Source organism: Canis lupus, chromosome 8, assembly GCF_003254725.2.
Source record: "Canis lupus dingo isolate Sandy chromosome 8, ASM325472v2, whole genome shotgun sequence".
NCBI classification, from domain to species: Eukaryota; Metazoa; Chordata; class Mammalia; order Carnivora; family Canidae; genus Canis; species Canis lupus.
In genome coordinates this window covers 13,530,104-13,552,147 of record NC_064250.1, presented here as the reverse complement: position 1 = coordinate 13,552,147, position 22,044 = coordinate 13,530,104, and the positions used below count along the sequence as shown (strand labels likewise).

Genomic DNA, 22,044 nt, shown 5'->3' with positions numbered 1-22,044 from the left:
CATGGATATCTGTGTCTTAGGAGGAAAACTGGCAGCAGGATATAGAATGGAGGAGAGAGAGATAGAAATAAGGAAAGTTAAGAGAGTATTGCAAAAGTCCATACAAATACTGAGGGTAATTGCTGTGGAAGGGAAGAGACCCATTGTTGTGGACTGGGACCAATTTAAGAGATAAGACAGATAATCAATTAAAGACCAAATAGAATTTGTTACTAAAGGTGTGACGAGTGATGGAGGGGAAGGAGAGATCTGAATAGGATTTTGAGGTTTCTGGCCTGAAAAATGTAAAGATGCTGATGCCATTAAGTGACTGAAAGCACAAGGATGGTGTATGCGCGTGCGCGTGTGTGAGTGCATAGCAGGTGACATGGGGCAAAGGTTAAGGAATGATTTTGTTGCATCTTTTAAATTGCCTGTGGCCACTCCTGTGGTGCTGTCCCCCTGGACAGTTAGAGTAGGTCTGGAGGCACTCGTTCACATAAAGGAAAGGCGCACTCTTGTAACGCGGACAGCTCAGCTCATCTTTATAGTCCACAACCATTAGTGCCCCAACCCCTGAGGTGTTATTACCTCACCAACAGTAAAAGCTTGATTACAGCTGACTGTGCGGAGGCCCTCAGTTCCCACAATTTCTATGGGCAAAATATTAATTGTGATTAATTACCGCGTGGCATAACACAAAAACTAGACGATTTATTGTGGCTTCTGGAGCGCGCTTGCTTGGTTTTTTTTTTTTTTTTTTTTTTTTTTTTTTTCCGCTGCAGCCCTGAGGGAAAGGAAACTGGACGGCTCCCCAGGTGGCACTCGGCCCTTCCGGGTCGGAGCCGGCCGGCCGCGACCTGCCGGCAGCCATGTGGGCCTGGGCCTGCGGGCCCTTTCCGACCCGGCGCCGCAACCCTGGGCCGAGGGCCCAGCCTTCCTTCTTCCCGCGGCCAGCGGGCCCCGGGCCCCCGCACAGGGCGGGGCGGGGCGGGGCGGGGCGGGGCGGGGCGGGGCGGGGCGGGGCGGGGCGGGGCGGGGCGGGGCAGGCCCTCCGAGAGCCCGCCCCCTCCTGCCGCCACCAGCCCCGCCCCTCCCTCTACAGCCGGCTCCCTCCGGCCCCGCGGTGCGGTGCGCGCCTGCGCTGGCCCTCGCCTCGGAGCAGCCATGATGGTGGGTGTTCTCAGCGGTGCCGAGCCCCGGGCGCGCGGTGGGGGCGGCGGGCGCGGGGCGGGCGCGGGGGCCGCGCCGGCCTAGCACTAATGTCTCCCTTTGTGTCTCCCCAACTCCCATCTTTTCCTTGGTGCGCCGGGCCCGGCGACCCCGCAGGAAGGCCTGGACGACGGCCCCGACTTCCTCTCGGAGGAGGACCGCGGAGTAAGTTCTGCCTCCTTCTCGCTCGTGGGACCCTTCGGCCCCCCGCCTTGGCCCCCGGGTGTGGTACCGGGCAGGGTCCCCGGTCGCGCGGCACCTTCTCCCCGGCGTCCTTTCGGTTTCCTCGCTGCACCGCGCCCCGCCCTCTTGCAGCCGTTCCTCCCTCGGGGCCGCTCGGTTCTGATTTCCCCGAGACCCACGGCCGCTTACTTGTCCGCCGCCCCGACGCCGACCCTCTGTTGGACCCCCCTCCCCTGGCCGGCTCGGGGCGCAGGGGGGGGAAGTAGAAGTGGAGGCCGGAGCTGGAGCCTTACCCCCGCCCCCCGACACTTCGGGGGCTCTGAAAACCCATTTTCAGACCTTCGTGGCGGCACCCTCAGTTTTCTCCCTCTGTGGACCTCGAACCCGTGCCGCCCACTCTTATCTTCTAAAACGGATATAGTACAAGCTTTTTCTAAATTACCCTTTTGCAAGGAATTTTGCAGTTGCCGAACCTTAACTCTTCTCCAGTATCCTACGAGATTGTGCAAAGTACTGGAAGCTTAGGGTACCTTAACGTTTCTTAATGTCCAAAAAATACATCTTTTACGGAGTTCTCTTGGTGGTTTGAGGTCAGTTGCATGCTACTTAAGAAAGGAACCCCAGGGCTCCGATTCCTCCCTCCCACTCTCTCCCCTCATTTGCCCTGGCTGAAGGGTGGTAATCTATATAGTGCCTTGTACAAGTGAGCACTTGAAAAATACTGATAAATGATTGCAGCTCAGTAAGGTTCCTTGGGTCCATCACATTTAACAGCCTGCACTTCAGTTTTCCATTTTGCCTTTACTTATTCATGTTAGTTAATGTGAGAGATACATCAGTCGATTTTTGGCAGCTGGTAAAAATATTCTTGTAGGATATTTTTTAAATAAAAAATGAAGTATTTAGTATTAACTGATGAGGATTTTTGTTTTTGTTTTAAGATTTTTATTTATTCAGGAGAGATACACAGAGAGGCAGAGACACAGAGGAGAAGCAGGCTCCATGCAGGAAGCCTGATGTGGGACTCGATCGTGGGACTCCAGGATCATGTCCTGGGCGGAAGGCAGACGCCAAACCGCTGAGCCACCCAGGGATCCCCATTAACTGATGAGTTTTATAAATCTTTCAAGTAGAAGGATAAGGAGGGGGCTGCATTCTTTTATAAATGATGTTTTAATTTCTCAGTTTACACAAAAGCATCATTTAGAATTTCTAGTTAGTGTGAAAGCATCATATAGGTTTTCTGGTTATTTCTAAAAAGTTTAGTCTCTAATAAGTTTTTAAAAACTCTGTGGAGGGCAGCCCAGGTGGCTCAGCGGTTTAGCGCCGCCTTAGGTCCAGTGAGCCGGGATCGAGTCCCACATCGGGCTCCCTGCATGGAGCCCTCTGCTTCTCCCTCTGCCTGTGTCTCTGCCTCTCTCTCTCTCTCTCTCTCTCTCCCCCCCTCTCCCCCTCTCTGTCTCTCATTAATAAATAAATAAAATCTTTAAAAAATAAAAATAAAAAATATATAAAAACTCTGTAGATGTGTATCTGCATCTTCTGAGATAAGACATTAAAGTTAGATGGGCACTTTAAAAATTACGTTTTGGATTTTAAAATAGGGAAGCCAGTAGATTTGCCATTTCCTAATGAAAGGAGATGAATTGATTATAGTACAGTAAACTGATTTTTTTTAAAGATTTTATTTATTCATTCATTCATTCATTCATTCATTCATTCATTCATGAGAGACACAGAGATAGAGAGGCACAGACAGGCAGAGGGAGAAGCAGGCACCATGCTGGGAGCCCGACGTGGGACCCGATCCCAGGTCTCCAGGATCAGCCCTAGGCGGAAGGGGGCGCTAAACCGCTGAGCCACCCAGGGATCCCCTAAACTGATTTTTCTAATTGTAAAGCAGTTGGCATTCTTTCTTTGGATAACTTTGTTTCTAATTTTGTGGTCTACCAGCAAAAGCAAACAGGATTTGCTCTCTGGTAAAATCTGACTAATAATATTCAGTAGAAGTGTTAATTTTTGGAGTATTTATGCTGATATGAAAATATTTTTTGGTTAACATTCACGTTCATTGCTTTATGCCTTTGGTAAAATTTGTTTATGAAACTCGAAGCACTTATGTAATGTGTCTAAAAACTTTTTTCATGTATTATAAAATTAAAGGGAAAGGGAGACAAAGAGCATGCCTGACCAGGAGGAAGTGAAAAAACATTACCATGAATTACAAAGCATTTAGACTGCCATGGTGAATATGTATTTATGTGCAGTTCTTCCTTATTTTTGTCCTGTGGAACTGGGTGAATCATAGTAATAATTATAGGTGGGCATTGTCTTAAGGACTGTATAAGCATTGTTTCATTATATCCTCTAATTATCCTTGTGAAACTTTTAGTATTCACCTTTTACAGATAAGAAATCTGAACCTTGAAGAAATTAAGTAAGCGGTGTAAGGTCACACAACCAATGAGTGGGAAAGGTAGACTTGAAACTAAACCATGTTTCTGATATCAGAGCTAATACAAGTGTTTCTCAAAGTGGCCTTGAAACATTTGCTTCAGAATCACCTGGGGTGTTTGGATAACGAAACAAAAGTTTCTGGGTCCTGCTATAGTAAATCAGAATCTCCTGAAGTAGGGAGAGGACATTTTACTTTTTAAAATATTTTTTTCTTTTTCTTTTTCTTTTTTTTTAAATCCAGTGTAATTGCTATACACTACTTTTTCAGCAAACAACCAGGAATATTCTGTTGTGCACTGAAGTTTGCTTACAGCAATACAGAAATATCTGGCCTGTTTAAGTTTCCTTATATTGTGTTGTTCTGATAGAAGTAGACTGCCATAATTAGAACTTTTAGACATTGTACTAAAAGTTCAGGTTATCTTGATCAGCCTTTTGAGAAAGTCTTGATAGAGAAAAAGCATGAAGTGCATATATTGATAAGAATTTTGATATAGGGATCCCTGGGTGGCTCAGCGGTTTAGTGCCTGCCTTTGGCCCAGGGCAAGATCCTAGAGACCTGGGATCGAGATCAGTCCCATATCAGGCTCCCGGCATGGAGCCTGCTTCTCCCTCTGCCTGTGTCTCTGCCTCTCTCTGTGTGTCTTTCATGAATGAATAAATAAATAAAATCTTTAAGAAAACAAAGAATTTTGATATAAATCACAGATTCAAAATAATGCAAGCATTTCATACAGAGTAGCGAGTAAGCAAAACTAAAGGCAACATTTTTAAATACATTCTTAAGCAGCCTTCAATTTTCATCAGGATATTTGGCAGAGAAGAGAATCTTACAGCCTCAACAAAATATTGTTATGTGAAAAACTTTTTTAAAAAGCAGGCTTTAAGAAATACACAGTATTGAAAATTACTGGCCACTCTTCAGCCATACCTCTACATAATAGGCTATTTTTTCCCCAAAATGAAGGACAGTGACATATTATTTAGTAAACAAATGAGCCCTTTGAACTGGACACATTTTGCTCTGATGTGCTTGTTAAATAAGAGCAGTGGGTGCCAGTGTGATGGAATAATTCTCTTAGCATTTGATTTTAATTCTAAATATATTATTCATTGTTTTCAAAATTACTTCAGGTGGAGTAAAGACACCTCTCCTGGATTCTAGCTTTGCTCCTCTCTCTCTGTTCCTTATCTTTGTCATGTTACCATTTTCCGGTCATGCAGGCAAGAAACTTCTGAATCCTATCCTTCATCTCCATATTAGAATAGTCACTGAGGCCATTTAATTTCTTTCTTTTTTTAAAAAAAGATTTTATTTTTATTTTATTTACTTATGAGAGATACAGAGCGAGAGAGAGGCAGAGACACAAGCAGAGAGAAGCAGGCTCCATGCAGGGAGCCCGACATGGGACTCGATCCCCTCGATCCCGGGTCTGCAGGATCACGCCCTGGGCTGCAGGCGGGCGCTAAACCGCTGCGCCCCTGGGGGTGCCCGAAGCCATTTAATTTCATCTCAAAAATGTTTATCCCATCTTTCGTTTGTATGGCCCCACTTAATGTTTAGATAACTTGCATGGATTGTAGCAGTACCCGTCATTGATCTGTGTCTCCTGTCTGTCTACCTTCCAATCCAGGCTTCACATTATTTAAAGTTACCTAACTTAAAATGACTAAGTCATATAACGACACTAGTCAAAAGTATTTACTTGGACCCAGTTCTTGCAGTAAGGTTCAAACTCCTTAGGCTAGCATTAAACACAATTCGTGACACTTTCAGGCTGGCTTCATTTTTCAGTATATCCTTAGCACTAGACATATTCTAGTCTGCTTGTCATTGCCCAGCCACCTCTGCACTTTAGTGTCTGCTTTATGCATGCTTATTAATGTTGTAGCATGCTTTTTTTTCTCACCTTTTTTTTGTCCACTTGAAATTTGATTATCTTTGAAGTCTTGGCCAGATGTTTGCATTTTCTTTTGCACCTACACAGCATGTAGCTTGAACAGATTCCACATTTATTGATGTTATTTTAGATAAAAATATGACATCGATTATGTTGGCAGAGGAAATTAAGAAAGTTCCTGCCCTAAGATCACCACAGGGTAGTGACAGTCTTATGATAGAGTGCCATGGGAGTACAAAGGAAGGAGTGTTTGCCTTTGGGAGAAGGGGAAGTAGTAAAGACATGATGATAGCTACATACCAATGTAGCATTTACTGTGGGCCAGGTACTTTGCATGTGTTAACTCAATTCTCAAATCCCTGTTAAGTAACTGCTACTATTCTACTTTGGAAAGAGAACTGAGGTTCAGAGAGATTAAATAACTTGCCCAAGGTTATAACAGCCAGTATGAGCTGGATTCAGACTCAGACAGTCTAGCTTCAGGTCTGGCACTCTTAACAGCTATTTATCACTTAAATGAACTAAGCCTTAAATATTGACCAGGAATTTTGTAGGCTCTCAGGGAAGAGGAAGGCTTGCCAGTAGAGTGGATAGCATGGGTAGGTAATTTGGTTCCACCTGAAGCACTTGTTCTTATAGGAAGCAAGGGTAGATATGGATAGTACAGATCAAGTATAAAGGGCATAATAATTACAATTCTAAGCGATGGGAAGTCCTCAGGGATCATAAACTGGGAAAGACCTATACGTAGATGAAGATAGCATTGTAGGTTAGGTTACTCTCATGTGGAGAGTGGTTTGATTCTTACTGTGAAGGCAGAGAAACCAGTTGACAGGCTGCTTTAACAATACGGATGAAAAATGCTGAAGGTGGGACACCTGGGTGGCTCATTGTTTGAGTGTCTGCCTTCGACTCAGGGTGTGATCCCAGGGTCTTGGGATCAAGTCCCACATTGGGCTCCCCGCAGGGAGCCTGCCTCTCTCTGCCTATGTCTCTGCTCATGAATAAATTTTTAAAAATCCTAAGAAAAAATGATGAAGGTATATGGCAGTGGAAGAGAGGATGAAGGAAGGAACATAGCAAAGAGATGTATAGGAGATAGAATTGACAGGGTAAAATGACTGTATAAGTACATGGGAGAGAAGGAGGAGAAAATGAGGAATAAAGGAGAGAACAGAGCTAGAAGGTAGATAGTATGTTTGATTTCATATGTGTTGGATTTGAAGTGCCTAGATGGTATCTAATCCCTTTTCTGCCAAACTAGAGTGTAAGATCTGGAAGAGTGAGGCTTGTGTCTTTTCACTGTTCCATCCCTAGCTCCTAGGACAGTGGTTTGCACATTGAAGACACTCAGTACTTATTAAAGTGAATACGTCCAGGCAGATGTGTCTAGTTGATAACATGAAAGTATAATTGGGGATTTAGAATAAGAGGTCTGAGTTTATGATAAATATTTAGGAGTTATAGTCGAGAATGGCTGAGATTGCCTAGGCTAGATAGCACCTGTGGAAACCAACCCTTAAGTGTTACAGGGAAGAAATGGATCGATTGACAGGGCTGAGAGGTAGGAAGGATATGAGAGAATTCCCATAAGTTGAGAGTTTAAAGAAAGTGGACAGAATGATCACCAAGGCAAAATACTGCAGAGAGGTCAAGGACACTAAAAAATACTGGATTTGAAAATTAGATCCTCTGTGTGAAGGGTTTGTGAGATCAAGGCTAACTAGACTAGAAGAGCAGTGTATGAGCAGATTGTGAAGCAGACAGCACAATTAAATGCTCAGGTGGACAGATAGTTCATCCCTCCAGAGGACACTGCTTATGAAAAAGTGGAGAATATGATGAGGCTAGATTTATTTGTAGGAGACTTTATTGATGGATCTGAGGGGGAAAAAACAGCTGCCAGTGTTTGTTTCTTTAGAATGTGGGAAACAAGGTCACTTGTTGAGAGAGGGGGCGGAAATGTAGAGAGTTGAAGTAGTAAAAGTTTGGAGTAGTTGCTGAAGGGAATCAAGGGGAGCTGAGCAGATCTACTCAGGAGTGTTGAATGGTTTTAAGAGCCTAATGCAATTTGAAGACCATTAATTTGCAGTAGACCAGTATAAACAGTTGTGACTTTTCTCTAGCCACACAGGCAGCTAAGAAAGCAAAGGTGATTGTTGAATTGATCCTGAGTGGGAATTTGCGAGCCAAGTATGGCAAAAAGCAATGAGAGTTGACGAGACCAGCAAGAAAGGTATTGGAATGACATACGCAGTGGAGTGGAAGAGGAGGGAAGTAGAAAAGCGTAACAGGCTGCAGACATGTGGAAAGATCACAAGATGGGGAAGTATTATAAGGGTAAATTGTACAGAATACAGTTGGTGAGGAAAAAGAATGGGAAATATTTAATTTTGTGTTTTATCACATAAAATTGTCTCCCTCACTACATATTTCTTGAAGGCAAGGCTTTTTGTTCACTTTATATGCTCCACAACACCTAGGACAGTTGTTTGAACTTTATTAAAACAAGATGAAAAATCAATTATTTGGTTAAAAGTACTAGGGAAGCGGCTCCTAGATGGCATAGTCGATTGGTTAAGCCACCTGACTCTTGATTTTGGCACCGGTCATGATCCAGCCCCGAGGTGGGCTCTGCATTCCGTGGGGAGTCCACTTGTCTCCCCTTCTCTCTCCCTCTGCCCTATCCACAGCTCGTTCACATGTACTCTCTCTATATATAAAGTAAATAAATCTTAAAAAAAAAAAAAAAAGGGCATTGGAGTGACATATGTGACCCTAGTAATGTTTTGTTGTTTCTGGTATAGTATATGAGAGGAAATCTGATTGCAAATTCCAGTTTCCAGAAAGTATGTGTGTGTGTGTGTGTATATATATACATACACACACACACACACGCACACACACACATATAATCAACCACTAATCTGACTGCTCAGTATAAGACATACAATAATAATAGAAATATTATAGGACTTCCAAAATGATATCTGGGCTAGGAGTTCAGTAGATTTAAAATTTGGACTGAATTAGTGAGCCTAATGGAATTTACTTCTGTCTGTCTTAGGGGTTTTCCATTTACTATACTATAATTACAGTTCTTAGCCCAGTTATGGTTACCACCTTTCTTTCTACTCTTCTCTCCTTTGCACTCAGCCTGTGTTTATTGAAGTCACCACTGGGAATATAGCAGTGAATAAAACAAAAATCCATGTCCTCACAAAATTGACATTCTAGTTAGGGAGGACTATTAAAAAATAAGATATAGGAATCCCTGGGTGGCTCAGCAGTTGAGTGTCTGCCTTCAGCTCAGGGCGTGATCTCAGGATCAGGGATCAAGTCCTGCATCGGGCTCCTTGCATGGAGCCTGTTTCTCCCTCTGCCTCTCTCTCTGTATGTCTCTCATGAATAATGAACAAAATCTTAAAAAAAATTTTTTTAATTAAAAAATAAGATATAGTAGATGGTAAACAAGTGATATGGAAAAAAAATGAGGGAGAGATAGGAATTATTTGAGAATGGAGGGGAGTTGAGCTGTAGTCTTAGGGTTGCCAGGAAAGACCTTCCTGAGAAGGTGACGTTTTGGTAAATACTTGAAGGAAATGAAAGAGTGAGTCATGCAGATAGATATCTGGGGGCAGAATATTCCAGGGAGAGGGCACAGTAAGTGCAGACTCCTGAAGTGGTAGCATGCCCCAGTGTTTAAAGAACAACAAGGAAGCCATATGACAAGTTTACAGTGAACCAGAGGAATAGTAGATTAGCCTGGGAAATGATGTCAGAGATTTTTTTGGGCCTGGGAGACCCCTGTAAGGCTTTTCTCCAAGTAGGAACTCTTAGGTTTTGAGCAGAGAAATGATTTTTAGTTTAATCAGATTTCTGGTAGCTCTGTAAGAAATAAGATTGAAGAGGGTAAAAGGCAGAAGCAAGACACCAGTTTGGAAGCCATTGCAATAGTTATTTTCCTTTTCTTCCTTCCTCTGTCCATCTACCTATTATACATTTGCTTTTCTGACAAAAGATGAACAACCAGTTTTTTAAGAATGTTCTAGGATAGATACTCTATGGTAAATGAGTCAGTATAGTAAACTAGTAGCAAATGTCTTTACTAAATAATTATATATGGAAAATCAGCAATAGGGCAGTGTCTTTAAATTATCTTTTTTTTAAGATCTTATTTTTTTGAGAGAGAGAGAGCAGGAGGGGGGTGGCAGAGGGACAAGCAGACTCCCTGCTGAACACGGAGCCTGCCACTGATGCTTAATTCCAGGACCCTGGGATCATGAAATGAGCTGAAGTCAGATGTTTAACCAACTGAGCCACCCAGGCGCCCCTAAATTATCTTTCTAATAATACTGTATTTGTGTTACTTAATCCATCTTCCCTGCCAAATCTTTCTCTTGACCTTGACACAAATGTTTAACCTAGTCAGTCTCTGACAAAACACAAAGTTTATCAGCCCATGTAAGGATTAAACCAGTGAATGTTATCTAATGAGAATTTCCTTACTAGTTTCAGACAGTTAATTAAATGTTGATGAATCACAAGTTGTTTGCTTTCACTCTTTCCCTAAATAAAAATTCTAACATTATCTTTAAAGAAAGAAGAAAATATATCTGAAAAATCTTGTGTACATTTTATGTAACATTAGATTTACAATACAATACCTTATCAAATCTAAGGCACAATTGATTGGAAGGTATACTTTCTTTTATGTGCCACCAAGAAAGAAAAACTACTGTCAATTAAACTGTAATTTGTGGTCAGTTGCAAGACATTCCTATTTCAAATGTTAAAATGTGCAAAATACACATCTAGAATTGATGAAATATAGCAGATTACCTTTCAGTGGAAGTTTTGTATTTATGTGGGGGATGATTTCATTTTATTGACCAGCTTTTCCATTACACATCTTAGTTATTAGAAACAGGACTTTAAAAAAAAAAAAAACTGTAATGTGTGTGAAGCACATCTTCTTGTCAAAGTAATTCCTTTATGTCTCCTTTTCTCTGTAAGCTCAGGAAATGGAAAAAAAAAATTGAGGTATGAAGTGTACACCGGAACTGACTGTAGAAAGATGTAATATCAGAATGAACACTTCAGCTGATATTTAGAATTTACTATGAAATGTAAATTAGAAGAGTCATAATCTCACCACCATCATTTTGCTGTGACCACATTTATGATTCATGCACTTTTCCCGAAATCAGTTCTAGAACATAGTTACTAAAAGAATGAAAAAGACAAATGATTGAATTAATGGCCATTGAGGCAATATATGAATGGCTTACAAGCTTTAATAATGCATGCAAAAGAATTTACAGAAGAGTTAGAAAGTAAAGAAGTAGAAATGAGAGAATAAAAGAGGGAACTATTGTCATGATCACAAGGGTGTAACCTGTGTATTTGTCAAAACTCTTCAAACTATATACTTAAAATCTGCATTTCATTGTATGTAAGGTATACTAAAAAAAAAATCCAAGAACAAAAGCAGTAAATATATAATATAGGAATGTTTGTTATCAATAAAAGTTACAATTTTAAAAAGCCAGGTGTTGTACTATCAGAAAAGGGGGGAGTGTTTGATATATAGGGATAAGGAAATACAAGAAAGAATAATTTGGAATAATCTTAAATTGGAAGATAAATTACTAAATGTAGAAACCTGAGAAGTATGTTACCACATTGATAATACAACAGCTAAAGTAAAATTAAGTCTGAAAATGAAAATGTATATATACATAGGAAATCCAGCAACAGGGATGCCTGGGTGGCTCAGTGGTTTAACATGCCTTGCCTTCGGCTCAGGGCATGATCCTGGAGTCCTGGGATCGAGTCCCACATCGGGCTCCCTGCATGGAGTCTGCTTCTCCCTCTACCTGTCTCTCTCTCTCTCTTTCTGTGTCTTTCATGAATAAATAAAAATCTTTAAAAAAAAAATCCAGCAACAATGTTTTATGTAATCATTAAAAAGATTAGCAATTGAGATGAAATTTTGACAATGTAAATGCAAAGACAACCCTGAAAATCTAGGCTAGGGTTCCCAAACACAGTTTTTAAAGCTTATTCCCCAAAGATTAAAAAAAAATTTATTTAAATTCAATAATTAAGTAACTGTTTAGTTTCAGAGGTCGAGTTCAGTTATTCATCAGTTGCGTATAACACCCAGTGCTCATTACATCAGGTGTCCTTAGTGCCCATCACCCAGTTATCCCATCCCCCTACCACCTCCCCTCCAGCAACCCTCCATTTATTTTCTCTAGTTAAGAGTCTCTGAAGATTGTTTTGATAAGTCTGTGTTAGGGACTGGGGTTCTGTATTTTTAACAAGCACCTAGGTTGATTCTTACCAGTTGCATTTGGGAAATGCTTAAGTAGGCAATGAAAACATAGGAAATGGAGAAAAGCCAAGGTTATTGTTCCCAAAATCATAATGATAAGTTTATTTGTTTCTTGTGGCTGCTCTAACAAATTACCACAAATTTAATGACAATACAATAGAAATTTATTCTCTTGTAGTTCTGTAGTCCAAAAGTCCAAAATCAGTATCTTTGAGCTGAAATCAGGGTATTAGCAGGACCACACTGCCTGAGATTCTAGGGAAGAATTTCTCCTCTAGCTTCTGGTGGCTGCCAGCAGTCCTTGGTTTGTGGCTGTGTCACTCTAATCTCTGCATCCATAGTCCTGTTATCTCCTTTTTTGTCTGTCTAATCTCCCGGCATTTCCCTCTTACAAGGATACATGTAGCTGCATTTAAGGCCTATTTAGATAATCAGGATAATTTCCCCATCTCTAATCACACCTGCAGAGCCCTTTTTTTCCCATATAGGATAATGTCCACAAATTCCAAGGATGTGGATATTTTGGGGGAGCCATTATTCAGTCTACCACAGTAAACATCTTAAAAGTGGCCTGATTGTGAGTAAAGAGGAAAAAAGAAAGCTTTTTTTTTTTTAAAGATTTTATTTATTTGAGAGAGAGCATGAGTTAAGGAGTGGGGGAGGGAGAAGAAGACTCCTTGCTGAGCACAGAACCTGAGATAGGGGGCCCCAGGACTGGGATCCCAGGACCCTGAGATCATGACCTGAAGTCAGACACTTTGCTGACTGAGCTACCTGGGTGCTCCAAAAGGAAACCTTTCTTAAAATAGAATTAAGGTAAGGGGTTGGAGAAGAGGTAGGCTAGACCATATGAAGGCCTGATAAGACTAAGTCAATGGAAGAAAACCAAAAGACTAATGTTTTCAATATTGCAGAGGCAATGAGATAGTTGGAAAATGAAAAAGAAAACTTCATAATTCAAGGCAACTTTTAATTTCATTTATCAGACAGTAGGCTATGTGTAACAGTACAGTAACAGATATTTTAACATTTTAAAATGTTTTATTAAGTTTATAGTATAAACTTTTAAAAATAGGATTACTGATGAAATTTAACTTAATGTAAACTTAAGTTACCTATAAAATTTTTACTAAGGGTCATCAAAGTACCACATAATTTAAACAGTGATTAATTTTTTTCTGTGAATCTAAATAATATATGTAATGGTTTTTATCTTTTAAAAACATATCTTCTTAGAACCAGTAGTGCAAAAGTGAAATACTGTTAATTTTTTTCATTACTAATGAAAGTTAAACAGCTCTATATAATGAAGTTTCATAAAATATTTTAATAGATTACAGGATTTCTGTATAAAGAAGGCTTCCCTCCCCCCCCATTTATAAAAGTAATGTATGCATTTTGTGGACAATTGGGAGAATAAAGGAATATATAAAGAAGAAAATCCACACTTTGTTGTATTTTCTTTAAGCCTTTTATATTTTTTTTTATTTTTTTAAAGATCTATTTTTTTGAAGAAAGCTAGGTAGTTAATAAACAAGACTAAATATTTCTTTGCAGCAGGCTAAGACTTTATTTTCATTTTTTAGTGTATTTTGGTTTTCTAATAAGTCTTCAAATTAGTCACATATTTTAGAGTATTTGTCTAACGAGGAAGAAAAATAGAGAAAATTTAAGAATTATAAATAGAATTAATAGTAAGCTTTTTTTTTTTAAGATTTTATTTATTTATGAGAGACACAGAGAGGCAGAGACACACAGGCAGAGGCTCCATGCAGGGAGCCCAACGTGGGATTCAATCCCAGGTCTCTAGGATTAGACCCTCGGCTGAAGGTGACGCTAAACCGCTGAGCCACCGGGCTGCCCAGAATTAATAGTAAGCCTTATGAGTAGAGGGGCATCTGGCTGGCTCATACAGTGGAACATGGAACTCTTGATCTCGGAGTGGGATTGTGAGTTTGAGCCCGACACTGAGTATAGAGTTTACTTTTTTAAAAAATAGGATTATGGGATCCCTGGGTGGCTCAGCGGTTTAGCACCTGCCTTTGGCCCAGGGCATGATCCTGGAGTCCCGGGGTCAGATCCCACATCAGGCTCCCTGCATGGAGCCTGCTTCTCCCTCTGCCTGTGTCTCTGCCTCTCTCTCTCTCTCTCTCTCTCTCTCTCTGTCTTTCTTGAATAAATAAATTTTTTAAAAAAATAAATAAGGATAAGTAGAGAAATCTTCTCATAGATAAGTAAAGCACTGAATAGAGAATGCATTTAATTCTTTGAATGTATTAAAGCTTGGAGAGTAAAATGGGAGATTTAATTCATATCACAGGTGATAGTTATTGGGTATTTACTATATTTTTTTTCTTAGCACTTTACATATATGTAATATATTTAACTATTTTAATAGTTTCATTGTTTATTAAAATAATCAGTAGAGTTAAAACTATTAGCCAGTATTCTTTTCATTATTTTTCTTGTTCTAAAAGATAAATACTCGGGAACGCTGGGTGGCGCAGCGGTTTAGCGCCTGCCTTTGGCCCAGGGCGTGATCCAGACCTGGGATCGAATCCCACGTCGGGCTCCCGTTGCATGGAGCCTGCTTCTCCCTCTGCCTATGTCTCTGCCTCTCTCTCTCTCTCTGTGACTATCATAAATAAATAAAAATTAAAAAAAATAAAAGATAAATACTTCCCTTAATTTTAGAACACTTGAACTTTAAAGGAACATCTTCTTGGAAATTTATTACATGTGTTTTTTCAAACAAAAGGTCTTACATATTTATTACTGAACCAACCAACTGCCACAGAAACATAGTAACAGAAAAGAAAAATTTCCCTGATAAAACATGTCTATTGCTCAGGTAGTAGTGATGTTAGGAGTGATAGGATAGGAATATGTGACCTACATGCAGCATAAATATGTGTGCCATCTCATGTGCTATTTCATGTAGACCAGCTTGGTTCTCCCAATTCCAGTACCAATACCTCCCCTTGAAGTTGTACCTGATTGTGTTACCAGTTTCATCTGAATCCACTGGCGAATGAAACGATTCTGCTTTTGTTTCTTGGCCAGGAATTACTTGATAGGTTTTGTGAGAAGACCCAAATCAGAATATTAATGTGCAGAGATGGGATTCAAACCAACGTCATCCAAGCCCCTAGGTTAGGGTGCCTTCCAGGCTTCCCTGCTGTTTGTGGTGAGGATCGGACAACCACACACACCAGGATGACAGAGAATAGGAGAGAGAAAAAATAGTTTACTTTTTGAGTGAAATTATAATGAATCGTGGTTACCCCATTGGCTCATACAAAGCATAGTTGAATGGTATAGAAGGTATAGAATGAAAATTGATTAATAACCTACCCAAAGCCCCTGCCTCTCTAAATATATGAGGTTTAAATGAACTTGAGTACTTTTTTAGATTCAAGATTCTTTTATTTTGTTGTTTTTGCATTGTCTTAATATCTGAGAAAAGAATGAAGTTCTGTATAAGCCCACAGAATTTTCATTATCTTTTTCTAGCTTAAAGCAATAAATGTAGATCTTCAAAGTGATGCTGCTCTGCAAGTGGACATTTCTGATGCTCTTAGTGAGAGAGATAAAGTAAAATTCACTGTTCACACAAAGGTAAATGTGATTTTGTACTTGTATTATTTTAGCTATTTATTGTGCTAATGTTACATATGATATATTAACTGGAACTTTGGTTTTGAACAAAGTTAGAGTATTTTAGTTTATAATTTCACTATATTTGAACAGTTTTTTAAAAATGTACTTTTAAAAGGTTAACATTTAAGAATTAATCACAGAACCTAGATATAATGCAAATTTAATTTTCTCTAGATATTTAGTAACATCTTTCACTATTTTTCTTTTCAATTTTGTTTTGTTCTTTCAGTTAATTATATTACTGCCTTATGGGGCACCTGGGTGTCTCAGTTGGATAAGCCTCCCACTCTTGATTTCAGCTTAGGTCATGATCTCAGCTTGCCCCCTTCCCCCAACCACACTCCCCCCACCAAAATAAATAAATAATGTCTTTAAAAATAAATAAGTAAATTACTGTCTTACAAATTATTTTCTTATTGGATCTCACTTCTCCGGCATATTTTCAGATCGTAGATTTATTTTCCTTTGAGTACTTGAGTTTAATATATATTAATAATAAGTGAAAAAGTGAAAAATAATATATATTAATAATAAGATAACTTAATAAGTAATGGTAGCAGTACAATATAATAAGAGACTGTCAAAAAAAAAAAGAGACTGTCAACTTACTTTCTTAAAGATCCCAGGATAATTTTGTTGAGGTGTCTCAGAGTTTTCATAATAGAGTTTAAAAGTACTAATAATCATTCTTGTAAGACTAATTTAAGAAAATAAGATTTAAAATGTTTATTAAAGGCCTTTTAGTGTAATTTTTATTAAAGAGTATCTCTGTCTTTACAGAGTTCATTGCCAAATTTTAAACAAAATGAGTTTTCTGTTGTTCGACAACATGAGGAATTCATTTGGCTTCATGATTCCTTCGTTGAAAATGAAGACTACGCAGGTTACATTGTAAGTGTTGGGGTTCCATTTTAATCCCATTTTCTAGAAGCTTTTTAGATACTTTATGTTAAATCTTACTTAGTATTTTAGTGAGCTGGTGTGATTTTTTTAAATTGTCAGAAAAACACAATTGACTACCACTTCTTATCCTGAATTGCCTAGTTTGAGAGTGTAGATATATGGATATATTATGCTCCTTCATTTAAACTTAAATTCTCGGGATGCCTGTGTGGCTCAGCGGTTTAGTGCCTGCCTTTGGCCCAGGGCAGGATGCTGGAGTCCCGAGATTGAGTCCCACATTGGACTCCCTGCAAGGGGCCTGCTTCTCCCTCTGCCTGTGTCTCTGCCTCTCTCTCCCTCTCTCTCTCTCTCTCTCTGTCTCTCATGAATAAATAAATTAATTAACCTAAATTCTCAGTCTTTATTGGAAATGAAATGGGCTTTTCAAACTAGAGATTAATTAAGGGAATGTTATAAACCATTCTGGTTTTGAACCCTTAGGTAGACATACTCAGAGTTGGAGGGTTCCTTAAGAGGTTATTTAATCTGGATGGCTCAGCGATTGAGCGTCTGCCTTCAGCTCAAGGCGTGATCCTGGTCTGGGGATCCAGTCCTGCATCAGGCTCCTTACGAGGAGCCTGCTTCTCCTTCTGCCTATGTCTCTACTTCTCTTTCTGTATCTATCATGAATAAATAAATAAAACCTTGAAAAAAAAAATGATCTTATATGGGGCACTTGGATGGCTCAGCTGCTTAAGTGTCTGCCTTTGGCTCAGGTCATGATCCCAGAGTCCTGGGATCCAGCCTCAAGTAAGGCTTTCTGCTCAGAGGGGAGTCAACTTATCTCTCCCTCTGTCCATCTCCCTGCTTGTATGCATGCTCATGTGCTCTCTCTTTCTCTCTCTCTCTCAAATAAATAAAATCTTTAAAAAGAGATGTTATCCAAGTATGCATCAGATGTCACACCTCAGCTGTTGACTGCACTCAGATTCCTGAAATTTAGTTTCCTTTGATCTCCTTGAAATCATCCTGATGATTCTATCTCCCTCCTGTGGCCACTCCTTCTGTCATTTGCTTTTTCTTTGTATAACTCAGAATTTGGTGGACAACTGGCAGTACATTCTTTTTTTTCTCTCTTTTCTTCTTTTCCTTTAAAAAAAATACCAGTTTATATGAAGGATCAACTCAGGAACAGCCAAAAGGAAGAAGTGTACATAGGACAGGGTACAGAGGGGGAGATGGGGTTGGTGCAGAACTTTCATGCCCTGTCCAGGTGTACCACCTGCTACCTTCCCAGCATGTCAGTGTGTTCACCAACCTGGAAGCTCCTTCTCTTCCCATCTTATTTCCACCTTTTCTTCTTCATCTTGTCTTTTTTTTCTCTCTCTCTTCTTTTTTCTTTTTTCTCTTTTTTTTCTTTCTTTTTTTTTTTCAAGTTGTCTAATGGTATTTTCTTACTACCATGTCCTCTTATAGACTAAACACTCCTCAAAGATCAAGACCATGTCTTATCTTTATATGCGCATTGTTCAGCATCATTCCTAGCACATAGTAGATGTGGTGTGCAAGCATCAATGAATGTGTGCTCAGCTGTACGTGCTGCTCCCTTCCTATTGCTTTCCTCAAGCGTAACCCTTTTCTTGTATTCATTAACTTTCTCCTATCTTTTCTTCCTTTCATCTCCTTGCTTTCTTTATTTCCCATCATTTCTCCTTAACAGTTGTTACTTGTAGACCCTCCTTAAGATAAACTTTTTCTTTATCCTTCCCTTGAATGATATGACTCTTCTAGATTTTACATTTTTATTTAAGGTAAGTGTTTACTTACCTACTGTGATGTTAGTGATTAATCCCTGTCTTATTCTCCTGGTTTTAAGTCCGTGCTTTATGCTTCTGATAAACCCATACGATTCAAGAACCCTTTTTAACCTTCCTTGATGGATCATACTATTGGCATTTGTAAATTTTAAAAAGATAGAATAGCATAAAGCTACTATTAATTCCTTAAAAAGATATGTATTTGTATTTAACCAAACCATTTACATACTTCTGAAAAATGGTATACATCTTTTAATGTATACTCAGCTTAATGTGTATGTACGTTTGAGGACTCTCAAGTTGTCCCATCCGAATCTGCAGGTTAAAGTTTGGGAACTAGTGTTCTAATACTAGAAAATGGTGCTCTGTTGTATTTATGTCTTTCTTGATGCAAAGGAGCTAATCAGATTCTCTAATCTGATAGTCCTGGTGTCATGCTCATTCAGGATGTCCTTAGCTTTCCCAGATACAATCTTTTATGGTGGCAGTAGTAAAACTGCTGTGAAAAAAAAATAGTCTTTAAAATTAGTGACTTGATTCTCTTACACAGATCCCACCAGCACCACCAAGACCTGATTTTGATGCTTCAAGGGAAAAACTGCAGAAGCTTGGAGAAGGAGAAGGGTCCATGACAAAGGAAGAATTCACAAAGATGAAACAGGAACTGGAAGCGTATGTGATTTTTGTTGTTGCTTTTGTTAATTGTGCTTGTTTTAATGCCTTTTTTCTGTGCTCTCTGATATCCCATCCTTTTAATCATTTCACCACAGTGACCCTTTCTGAAAGATGCAGGTTTAAGCCAAACAACCAGTTTTAATGATCATGATCAGAGCCTACAGGAAAATTATAGAATAATTGTTTGCATTGTAAAATTCTTTAAATTAATGTTTTAAATGGACTTTGAAAATTGAAAGCAGAGGATCCAAAACTTTATTTACAAATAGTAGAAAGGGAAATATGACTTTTTAAAACAGAATGTAAGTTGTTTTGTTTTTTATTTACAAGGTCTTAGTCACTGCCAGCCTGATTTTCTTTTTTTCGGTATGTGCATACTACTGAAACTGCTGTTTCTCATAGAAATATACACTGAGCAACTCTGCATATATTGTTTTCTTTTTTTTTTTCCTTAAATACGTGTGTTTGTATGTGTGTTTGTTTTTGCCCTTTTTTTCTGCCTCTGGCTTCTGGCTGAAGGGAAAAGAATAGGAGGAAAGTAACGAAAATAGTTTTAAAATGTTTTTCATTAAATAATTATTAGTTTCACATATACTAGAAATGTATTAAGTCCTTGAAAAAGTTTGAGATAATTTCTATTTTATTTTTAGCATACTTGCTAAAAATACCAAATCTTCCCCCTTTTATTAGACATTTGAAGTAATTTGAGAATTGCAGTATATTGTTTTTCTGTATTTTGGGAGCTATACAAGGAAATACTTCCCTTGCATTATTGTCACCTCCATCATTCTTTCCGTGGTCATTTCTCCTCTTCTTGCATTTCTTTTTCTCCTCTTCAACTTAGTTTCAGCTTTTAAGCGTATATCCACACGGCTACTAGACTCCTCTTCAGAATGCTAATAAACTCATTTGACAAGATAAATTAGCAAAGTAGATCTTTTTTGTCAAAAGTGTAAGGTGACAGATACTTTAAGATTTTTATCCATGCTGGGTGCAAGCAGTAGTCTGAGAGTAGAGATACATACTTTTTATAGTTATAAGACTGAAAACTGGAAATTAGCAGAGCACATTAATATTAAAGAATCTGTGGTTTTCCAGTGGCCCTGATCATGATTCTTTTGTGGTCTGGTTAGGGGTTGGATAACAGAGAACCTTGGGTTTATTCTACTGCTACCTCCATCCTCTGCATCCTTCTTTTTTGTCTTCACTGAATGACTACCCTCACAGAGATCAAACTTCTCCCAACATTGGTCCTGCTGGTTTGCTGGTATGTAAAATTTATCCTCCTTGCACGTAGTTGAAGCAAGAATATTGGGCCTTTTCCTTGAGTGTTTCTTTTTTCAAACTGACATGTATTACAATATGATCGCTGTGATTCACTGATATTAAAATATTTTAAACACAGTTTTTCAATGTAATGACAAAAATTAGTCTCTGTGGTATGCTTTTTTCTTGTGTGTTTGGGGTCATTAGATAAAAATAATTATTAATGTTGAAAATATGTTTACTGAGGTTTGAGTTTTAATTTTTTATATATAAAGGTGTTTAAATGCAGTAATTATTATTTAGAAATTGAGTTACAAAGATTGTATCAAATAATTTTTAGTGTACTTTCTCTGGAGCTGAAAACAAACACCCCTGTAGTCACCTTTAACATCAACTTGCATAAAAAGAAAGGTTCATAAAACCTAAAAATATTAACATTTAAGTATAATAAATACTATTAACTAGCATGAAGCCTTTTCAGAGCTGGGTTTTACATATTTTATTAACAGTTCAACTAAAATCTTTGTTTACATGGATTATATCTTTGTATCTTTAATTTTGCATTTAGAATAATTCAGAGCATCTGTTGAAAAAAAATTGTTACAGATGATTTTCTAGTTGGTGCAGTGTTTTACCTGTAATTTTGTGTATTGTTTCTAGTGAATATTTGGCAATATTCAAGAAGACTGTTGCAATGCATGAAGTGTTCCTATGTCGTGTGGCAGCACATCCTATTTTGAGAAAAGATTTAAATTTCCACGTCTTCTTGGAATATAATCAAGATGTGAGTATTAATTAAAGTAGTGATCAAGGTTTATTTTTAGAGTTACTAGAAAAGGCAGGGAATAGCTAGATGACCCTTTTTCTAATGTTCTTAGTTTTCAAGGCAGTTTAAAATGACACTTTTGTAATGGTAATACAGTATTTCATTAGAACTTGAGTAAATTCATTGAAGAAATGAGAGTAAATCATGTCACTACATGGGACATTGGTTTTCATGCTGAATTGTGAACTTCTTAAGAAATAGGGTTATCAACTTGATTGTTTTCTTTTCTTTTTTTTTTTTTTTAATTTTTTATTTATTTATGATAGTCACAGAGAGAGACAGAGAGAGGAGAGGGGCAGAGACACAGGCAGAGGGAGAAGCAGGCTCCATGCACCAGGAGCCCGACGTGGGATTCAATCCCGGGGCTCCAGGATCGCGCCCTGGGCCAAAGGCAGGCACCAAACCACTGCGCCACCCAGGGATCCCAACTTGATTGTTTTCTTAAATTTGAGTTTTGAAGTCCTCTGAAGCCTTATGGGAAATCCCAGGGGGAGGTATTTGAGCTAAAGAATTCCAGATTACCTTTATTTTTTTTCTTTTTAAGATTATTTATTTATTTATTCATGAGAGACACAGAGAGAGAGAGAGGCAGAGACACAGGCAGAGGGAGAAGCAAGCTCCATGCAGGGAGCCCGACATGGGACTTGATCCCTGGTCTCCAGGATCACACCCTGGGCTGAAGACAACACTAAACCACTGAACCACCTGGGCTGCCCAAATTCCGGATTATTTTTGGGTTAATCATTGACTTTTGATCTGTTTAACTGACCTCCTTTGACGCCTGAGTAGCTCAGTGGTTGCGCATCTGCCTTTAGCTTAGAGCATGATCTGATCCTGGGATCGAGT

At 38.9% G+C, this 22,044-nt stretch overlaps 1 protein-coding gene across 2 annotated transcripts in view; it reads left to right on the top strand.

Annotated features, from left to right (window-relative positions):
• The first annotated feature begins 1,029 nt into the window (after positions 1–1,029).
• SNX6 (sorting nexin 6) overlaps positions 1,030–22,044 on the top strand; it is a 59,234-nt gene continuing 38,219 nt past the window's right edge. The window contains exons 1-6 of one of the 2 annotated variants that reach the window (XM_025442862.3): positions 1,030–1,152; positions 1,309–1,356; positions 15,586–15,690; positions 16,513–16,623; positions 18,982–19,103; positions 21,033–21,156. In XM_025442862.3, coding sequence (XP_025298647.1) covers positions 1,147–1,152; positions 1,309–1,356; positions 15,586–15,690; positions 16,513–16,623; positions 18,982–19,103; positions 21,033–21,156 — 516 coding nt within the window. In that variant the 5' untranslated portion in view covers positions 1,030–1,146. The remainder of the gene's footprint in view (positions 1,153–1,308; positions 1,357–15,585; positions 15,691–16,512; positions 16,624–18,981; positions 19,104–21,032; positions 21,157–22,044) is intronic. The other variant, XM_025442863.3, reaches the window with a different exon arrangement.